This window comes from Quercus lobata, chromosome 2 (genome assembly GCF_001633185.2).
Source record: "Quercus lobata isolate SW786 chromosome 2, ValleyOak3.0 Primary Assembly, whole genome shotgun sequence".
Lineage (NCBI taxonomy): Eukaryota > Viridiplantae > Streptophyta > Magnoliopsida > Fagales > Fagaceae > Quercus > Quercus lobata.
The window spans coordinates 92,338,888-92,347,673 of NC_044905.1; the positions used below are offsets into that span (position 1 = coordinate 92,338,888).

Here is an 8,786-nt window from a genome sequence, read left to right on the forward strand (position 1 = left end):
TTAAGATCATGCTAGATGATAAGTTCAAGTTAAAAGATTTGAGGGATTTAAAGTTTTTCCTTGGTTTGGAGGTTGCTAGATCAGACAAAGGAATTGCTCTTTGTCAAAGGAAGTACACTCTTGAGTTGCTTAATGATGCTAGATTGTTAGGATGTAAGTTTGCTAAAACTCCTATGAAGCAAAATCAAAAGTTAAGCAAGTTTGAGGGAGAAGAGCTCAAGGATCCTAGCCACTATAGAAGGCTAGTAGGCAAGCTCTTGTACTTAACAATCACAAGACCTAACATTACATTTGCTGTCCACAAGCTTAGCCAGTTTATGTCCAAACCAAGAAGGCCACACCTAGATGCAGCACATAGAGTATTGCAGTATTTGAAGAGTGAACTAGGCAAGGGGCTTATGTTTTCTGCTACCACAGATTTGCATTTAAAAGGGTTTGCAGATGCAGATTGAGCTGCATGCCCTGATACTAGGAGGTTTGTGACTAGGTATAGCATTTTCCTTGGGGATTCTTTGGTGTCTTGGAAGTCCAAGAAGCATTCCACAGTCTCAAGGTCTTCAACAGAAGCTGAGTACAGATCCATGGTAGTTGAAACCTATGAAATAGTGTGGATTTTATATTTCCTCAAGGATATTGGAGTGCATCATGAAAGAGAGGCCTTGTTGTTTTGTGACAGTCAGGCAGCCCTTCATATTGGTTCTAATCCTTTATGGTCTTCCATGAGAGGACAAAGCACATAGAAATAGATTTTCATGTGGTTAGAGATAAGGTTTTAGAAAAGGTAATCGAATTGAATCATGCTAGAACTAATTGTCAGTTGGCTGATATGCTCACTAAGGCTTTGGGTTATAATCAATTCTCAAATCTTACTTGTAAGATGGGAATGATTAATATACATAAACTAGCTGCTCTTAAGGGGGAGTATCAAAGTAAAGATGAGAAGATGAAGCTATCAGATCAGAAGCAAGGTGAAGATATCAGATCAGATGCAAGAGCAGAGAACAAAGCCTTAAGCACAAAGCAGTAAAACTAAAACGACAGTGTTTCTGCATTAGAGCTTTTGTATATACGACTTGTAGTTTAATTTGTTAATTAGAAGCTTTTAAGTGTTGACACGTGAGATAGTTTGTAGCTAGCACGTGTGAAGGTGGTTCCAAGTCTATTTTGGTAGTTACTGTTCATGCTTGTAAATATACAGCTTGTACTCATTGATTCTAATTAATGAAAATAAAGTTTTTCCATCTTGTGGTTTCGTGATATCATAAACCTAAGTACTATTGTTTTACTCCCTATAATATTATATTACAGAAGACCTTTCTCAGACTGTCAACTGAACTCTAATCGTAAAGAAAATCTAAATCATTGTTCCCCTCAGAAGAGAAATTTCTGTGTGGGCTTCCATCACCGTTGCCCCTAGTCCTTTCCATAAGTCCATTTAATGGCGAGAGTTGATGCAGATTGACCACCACCAGCCGATCCATTCCTCTTTGCAGACACACTATCAGCAGCAGAATTAGACTTCGTTGTGTACAAAAAATTCTGCATTCTTGTGACAAAAACAGTCAAAATAACAGATAAAGTTATTTTTTCGAGGATGCATGCACCTCCACCCTTATAAAGGGACTTAACACCCTCATTCCTGATAATCTCTGCAAATGCATGTATTGAACTCTGATACTTAACAACTTCTCCAGAGGTCATCATCATCCTCCTTTGTACAGTGTCCAATGGGTAAGTTGCCATCTTTTGACAAACTGCAACTCCCACTGCCATTACTGATGCAGCCAAGAAGTCATCCTGCAAAAACAGCAAGTGTAATTCAACATAATTCTGTATCATGAATGGATTGTTACTTAGACAATTAAAATTAAAAATATTGGGAAAGCCAAATGTAACCAAAAACAAAAGAGAGAGCGAAAGGAATTTGTCAAGAAACACCTGGAAAAAATAAATCAAGGGTGACCTTGTTTGTAAAAAAGCAATGCATGCTGGGTATAGAGGCTATGAATGTCATCAAGGAAATAGCCCCAATGACACTAAATTCTCATGTTTGCACTGACCTGTGACCGGACCCTGAGTAACATAAACGGCCTGAAGAAAACATGTATGCCAAAGTAGACCCCATTACTTAATAAGCTTTTACAACATGAGATAGCAAATCCACGGTACAGTCCAGCAATGCCATCTGATCTTATAGTTTTTTTGTAGACATCAATCAAACCTTTGAATTGCCTTTCTTCAATCTTATTGCTTGTCTTGATATCATTGGCTAGGCGAGTCTGGGCATAATCCAGGGGATAAACAACAAAATGAGTTGCTAAATTGGCAAAAAGTCCTCCTGCCAAGCCTCCGAGTAACCACTTCCAGTAGCCATCTTTGTCTTTCTTGAAATTGGTTAAAGTCAGAAAATAGTTGTCAAGGCCAAAGCGTATTACCTGTTGTACATATAAATACTGAGGATTTAATAAACAAGATTAAGATGAGACAAACAAGAAATAAACAACAAAAACATCTACAAATTTCTAATGGTCAAAATCAAGTTTAAGAAGCCCAGTTAATGGACAATAAGTTATAAAAGAAAAAATTGCTGAAAGTTTACTCTGAAGGAAACGTCGCTGATGACACCAGGGATGTAGCCTCTCCAAAGGGATATGAAGCCTTCATTACTGATTGTTCTGCCGAAGCAGTTCACAATTCCTTTATAAGGCTTAGGTAGTCTACCTGACTTGATCATCTCATCTTGGCACTGGATCAGGAGTTTCACTCTCCCAATTGGAGCAATTAGCACCCCAAAAAGAACATGGAATGATCCATAAACTAACCTAGTTCGAGAGGCAGACTCAGGCTTTTCCAGTGGAGCTCTTACAAATACTGGAAGCAGAGGTGAAGCAAGATAGGAGGCAGAGCCAGCATTTGCTGGGAGCAATGTTTTGTGCAATCTGTCGATCGCATATCCACCAGCACTGGGAATGTTTTGCAAGCTTGAAGTCCAGGCTTGATGGTTAGGAAAGTGCGTGATGGAGAGGTAAGGTTGCACTCTTATCTTCTGGATTACAGATGGAAGTTGTGGCCCATCTGCCATTTTTGCAACTCAATTTGGTAACCTGCAAGGACATTAACAAATCAGGCAATAAGGATAGCAAAATAAGGACAAAGGATAACTCTTAAAATCTCAATAAAATTTCACAAAGCTAATGAAAGCATAAATGACATGCATATAATTATGCAGATATGGGTGTAATTCCAGCTCCAGAAAGAGGGCTGGTAAAGCAGACCCAACTAAGCTTACAAGTTCTATAGGCATAAAATCAAAACTAGACATATATGAAGGGTCTGGAATAGAAACCACAATGCATTCGTTTCTCTCAACAAGAGGAAATAAGAAGTAAAAATATCAATACATCAGGTTCAGTAGCATATCCATTTCACATATATGAGAAAACTCCTTAAAGATTCAATAATAATATTCAGAAAGTAAAGTTTCCATTGAAGCCAAAACTGAGTCCACTTTCTGGGTCTTATTTTCCAGACTGAGGTTGCACATAAATTTTTAGATACTCATAAAAATAATGCTTGCATCATGAACTGGAGGAGATATTCAAATGGGGAAACAAAACAGAGACTTAAGATTTGCTTGACTATTTCTAAGACACCATACTACTACACTAGAAATACTTTTTCCACACACACACACACACACACACACACAAAAAAAATTCATATCAATGTGGTCATACATTGGCACACTCTTTGGATATCTGTATGGGTTGGCCAATTCACTATTTGCTTACCTTGACCAAAAACTTGTGAACAAAATGAGTGCCATCAAGCATCAAATTCTTTTGTGTTGAGGATATAACATCTTAGGGAAACTGCTTCACCTAAAAGCTTAAACTTTTGGTTTTAGTCCCAACTATATGATATTAATACCTCTACTCCCATCTCCCTTTTCCCTTAACCTTAAATATTCTCTAAATCATCTTAATCTTATTTAATAATTTGTTCACCTCTACATATTAGATTTTTTTAATTTTTTTTTAAAAAGGGAATAAATCACAAAAAGAGGACTTTCATATTAAATTGAATTACAAATATGAGAGGGAGGAAATAATTATAAATTAAAAAAATAAAAAATAAAAAAACAAAGTCAGAAATGCTTGAGAATATGAGAGTGATTTCAAGGAACCAGATAGAGCAAAAACCACATCAAAACATATTGAGACCTTCAGCTAAGCAAGGAGTGAACTAGTTAAATTTCATTCATTCAAAAATCCATTTTCTCTCATTTCAAAAACCAAAAAGTGCCTAAAACCATAGAGGAAAATTAGCATGAAAATAAGAATTTTGGGTCTCCCAAGTTATAAACACCATAGTGATTAAGAGAGAGAGAGATACTTTGTGCATAACAAGCAAGACTAGCTGTCTAGCTCAGGCTGCTCTGCTGTGAATAACTGAATATCCAAGTCTGGTGAGAAATGCATCTTGCATGTAGCACATGAGTCATCCATCACATGTAGTGGAGTGGAGGCCTAATATAACCGATTCACAAGAGTGGGTCTCAGCTCACATGTCATTCTAGTCTGGGAAAATTGATAAATACAAAACGCGTCTAAATGAAGGAATATGGTAATATTGAGAGACAAATGCAATGGAGTTGAGAGACAAGTGCAAGCAGAAATCAATATTCGATATATCTTCTATATATATTAAGAGAATTTAGAAAGTTAGTTATAGTTTTTTTCTATCAAAAATACCCCTAAATTAATTAACCAACAACTAAAAAATGGGGTTAAAATAATAAATTGGCAAAAGAAAGTTAGTTATTGCTTTTTTTACTATCAAAAATACCACTATCTAAAACTTAAAAATTGGGTTAAAATAGTAAATTGACAAAAATAATAAATACATACTACGTTGAAATGTCTTCATGCTTTTAATAAACTCCTACTTTTACGTTGATTTAAATTTCTACTTCTACTTACTAACTCTTTATAAAATATGATCACTCTTTTGTTATTTTTAAAACTCCTCCAATCTACAAAACTCACCCCACGTTTTTTTTTTTTTTTTTTACTTCGTCAAGATGTATTTGTTTCTTCTGTCCCCCTTTTTTTTCAATTTTTTTTTTAATTTCAATACTCTAATCTCATGTTTTTATTTTTCCAAATCTCTTCTTTTTTATTAAAAAAAAAAAAAAAGACTCCTACTATAAAACCAGTACTATAACTTCTATCCATCCTTATCATCCTAACATCCTCACTAAAAAGCAGTTATTACTATGCAATTTCTCAAGCTTTTATTTTTATTTTTCACTTTCTCACTCATGATCTCCTTATTATTACTAACCTCCACGTTTGTTAGTCAATTTTATATTTATCTTCTATACTACTAATTAAAGGGTTTCTCCTGTTTGGATCAGATTTTTATTCCAAAATACCTCTATTTCCCTATTTTTAAGTAAAGACAAAACTAAAGGATATTTGGTTTCTAACTCTTGCAAAAACATCAAATTTTTTTTCTTTTTTACAATTTCAAACAAAAAAAAAATCCTAAATTTTAGGATTTTAGAATCCTATACTATTATAGACTATCACGTTTTTTCAAATTAATAAAAAAAAAAAAAAAAGCCTGAATTTCTTTAGAGTCTATCTCCTCCTCTCCTCTTTACATTCATTGCTGGAGTAAGCTTGAATTTGCTCTCTCCGGTGACTACTAACAACCAGCCACACTCTTAAGCAGTCCAAGCCCGCTCTTCACCACAGAGGAAGAAAGTAAAAAACTGGAAATCTAGCTCATTCTTATGAACCGATCAAACTCTAAATAAGAAATTCAATAACCTGTTGTGTTCCACTAAGACATAAAACACTTTTGAGTTGAAATGCTTTTTGCCAATCACAAACAAGGGCTTCAAGAATTGGCTTCAGTGTTCCAATACAAAGCCAGTCAACCGCCTATTCACATTTAATCCAAGCAATTAAACCCCCAACCACCTATTCACATTTCACTGTGAAATTTTACCAGGAAAAGCAAATCCTTAGATAGAGGGATCTCATATTCAAAGATTCAAAGCTTAAAACCTCAAAAAGCTCAAAGCTTAGTAACAATAATAACTCTCAAAATTTTCATCCAAACTGAAATACCTTTTTTATCCAAAAGAACATGGGAAATCAGATTTCTGCTTCTGCAGCCGAAGAAATTCCCGTTCCAATTTTAAACCCAAGTTCCAAAACTCATGAATCGAGAAATACTCTAAGGCAAAAATTTGGGAGGTTATAGTTACCGATAGTGAAAATTTTGAAGTGTAAAGCTGAGAAAAATGGAAGAAGAAACAAAATGGAAAGGGCTTTGGATTTTGGGGTTGGAGGGAAGAGAGAGAGAAGGAAGTTAAACGAAGAGCTAATAGTGAAAGTTGGGGGCGAAGAGCTTCATTGGACGGAGGCTTGAACGGTATGGCTGGTCTTTTGTAGTCACCAGAGAGAACAAATTCAAGCTTACTCCGGCGATGAATGTAAAGAGGAGAGGAGGAGAGAGACTTTAAAGAATTGGGGGGGGGGGGGGGGGTTTGTTTTTAATAGTTTTTGTGTTTTAAGAGTGTATTTTTTTTTTTTTAATGATAATTTAAACTTAAAATCCTAAATCGTACGTGTTAATCTATCTTTTTACTAGTAGATGTGGACTATGCTACATCAGCATTTTATTTTAGTCATTTAACACGTCACTAATTTTTATATAAAAAATAACGATAAGAATTAAATTAACACAACACTAAAATATTAGGGATCAAATTGACACAATTAAAAAGTTAAGGACTAAATTGAAATATGATGTAAAGGATAAGGACCAAATATGTATTTTTATCCTAAATTCCTACTTCTACGTTGAAATGTCTTCCTGCTTTTGATAAACTCCTACTTTTACATTGATTTAAATTTCTACTTTTACTCACTAACTCCTTATAAAATAAGATCACTCTTTTGTTAGTTTTAAAACTCTTCCAATCTACAAAACTCACCCCACATATCCTTTTCTTTTCTTTTCTTTTCTTTTTACTTCGTCTCGATGTATTTGTTTATTCTGTCCCCCTTTTTTTTCATTTTTTTTTTTAATTTCATTACTAAAATTTCACATTTTTATTTTCCCAAATCTCTTCTTTTTTATTAGAAAAAAAAAAAAAAAAAAAAAAAAAAAAAAAAAAAGACTCCTACTATAAAACTAGTACTATAACTTCTATCCATTCTTATCATCCCAATATCCCCACTAAAAAGTAGTTACTACTATTTAATTTCTCAAGATTTTATTTTTATTTTTCACTTTCTCACTCACGATCTCCTTAATATCACTAACCTTCACGTTTGTTAGTTAGTTTTATATTTATCTTCTATATTACTAATTAAGGGATTTCTCCTGTTTGGATCGGATTTTTTATTCCAAAATACTCCTATTTTCCTAGGTTTAAGTAAAGACAAAACTAAAGAATATTTGGTAAAACTACATCTTTTAACTCTTGCAAAAACATCAAATTTTTTTCTTTTTTACAATTTCAAAAAAAAAAATTAATTAAATTTTAGGATTTTAGAATCCTATGCTATGATAGACTATCATGGTTTTTCAAATTTTTTTTTTTTAAACACACGTTTTAGGTATTTCCACCTCCCCCCAAAAGTTAGCCTATTAGTATTTTTTTTAGGTAGTGCCTATTAGTATTTCAAAGCAGTTATCTTCATGATTTTATAATTTTTTTTCTTATGATAGACTACTAACTAGCACGGTTTTTCAATTTTTTTTTTTTTTTTAAAAAACACACGTTTTAGGTCCCCCTAAAAGTTAGCCTATTAGTTTTTTTTTTTTTTTTTTTTTTATGGAACTGTTTATTAGTATTTAGAAGTATTTATCTCCATGATTCTATAATTTTATTTTTAAAGAAAAAAGGAAGAAGAAAAACCCATGTTTTGGTTTTTTCTCCTAAAAGTTAGTCTATTATTTAGAAGCAATTTTATCCATGACTTTATAATTTTATCTTTAAAGGTAACTTACCCCAAGTAACATTTTTTTTTTTTTTCAAAATTGGCATATAATTGCTTACAGAATCCTCATGAACTGTTGGCATTTTTTTTTCCTTCACGTTTTATTTTGTATTTTGCAACTATATTCTAACACAATTGATTCTTTATCTTTATATATTGAGAGATTGAGGAAGTTAGTTATTGTTTTTTTGGGTCAAAAATACCCCTAAATTAATTAACCAACAACTTAAAAATAAGGTTAAAATAGTAAATTGGCAAAAGAAAATTAATTATTACTTTTTTTATTGTAAAAAATAACGATACCTAAAACTTAAAAATGGGGTTAAAATAGTAAATTGACAAAAATAATAAATTCCTACTTCTACGTTGAAATATCTTCCTACTTCTAATAAACTCCTACTTTTACGTTGATTTAAATTCCTACTTCTATTCTCTAACTCCCTACAAAATAGGATCACTCTTTTGTTAGTTTTAAAACTCCTCAAATCTACAAAACTCACCCCACGTATTCATTTTTTTTTTTTTAAATTTCATTACTCTAATCTAACGTTTTTATTTTCCCAAATCTCTTCTTTTTTATTTATTTATTTATTTTATAAAAGACTCCTACTATAAAATCAGTACTATAACTTTTATCCATCCTTATCATTCCAACATCCCCACTAAAAAGCGGTTACTACTATGTAATTTCTCACGCTTTTATATTTATTTTTCACTTTCTCACTCACGATCTTCTTATTATCACTAACCTCCATGTTTGTT

The 8,786-nt window shown here is 32.9% G+C and overlaps 1 protein-coding gene across 5 annotated transcripts; it reads right to left on the minus strand.

Annotated features, from left to right (window-relative positions):
• Positions 1-1,181: 1,181 nt before the first annotated feature.
• Positions 1,182-6,511, minus strand: LOC115977211 (ADP,ATP carrier protein 1, mitochondrial-like). Of its 5 annotated transcripts, none has more exons than XM_031098933.1 (4): positions 6,141-6,511; positions 2,600-3,104; positions 2,061-2,435; positions 1,182-1,797 (listed from the first exon to the last, which is right to left on the minus strand). In XM_031098933.1, exons 2-4 carry the CDS (start codon positions 3,080-3,082, stop codon positions 1,414-1,416), a joined length of 1,242 nt encoding a protein of 413 aa, XP_030954793.1. In that variant the 5' UTR covers positions 3,083-3,104; positions 6,141-6,511; the 3' UTR covers positions 1,182-1,413. The 5 variants fall into 5 exon arrangements, with proteins under 5 accessions (XP_030954793.1, XP_030954791.1, XP_030954792.1 ...); XM_031098931.1 differs by lacking the exon at positions 6,141-6,511 and adding an exon at positions 4,396-4,650; XM_031098932.1 differs by lacking the exon at positions 6,141-6,511 and adding an exon at positions 4,224-4,389.
• Between the last annotated feature and the right edge of the window lie 2,275 nt (positions 6,512-8,786).

Bases quoted from the DNA above. Each gene is read 5' to 3' on its own strand.
- LOC115977211 (XM_031098933.1), bottom strand. From the start codon at position 3,082: ATGGCAGATGGGCCACAACTTCCATCTGTAATCCAGAAGATAAGAGTG. The intron at 2,436-2,599 runs GTAAACTTTCAG...TATGTACAACAG, and splicing joins TCAGCGACGTTTCCTTCAGA to GTAATACGCTTTGGCCTTGA. The intron at 1,798-2,060 runs GTCAGTGCAAAC...CTGTTTTTGCAG, and splicing joins TACTCAGGGTCCGGTCACAG to GATGACTTCTTGGCTGCATC.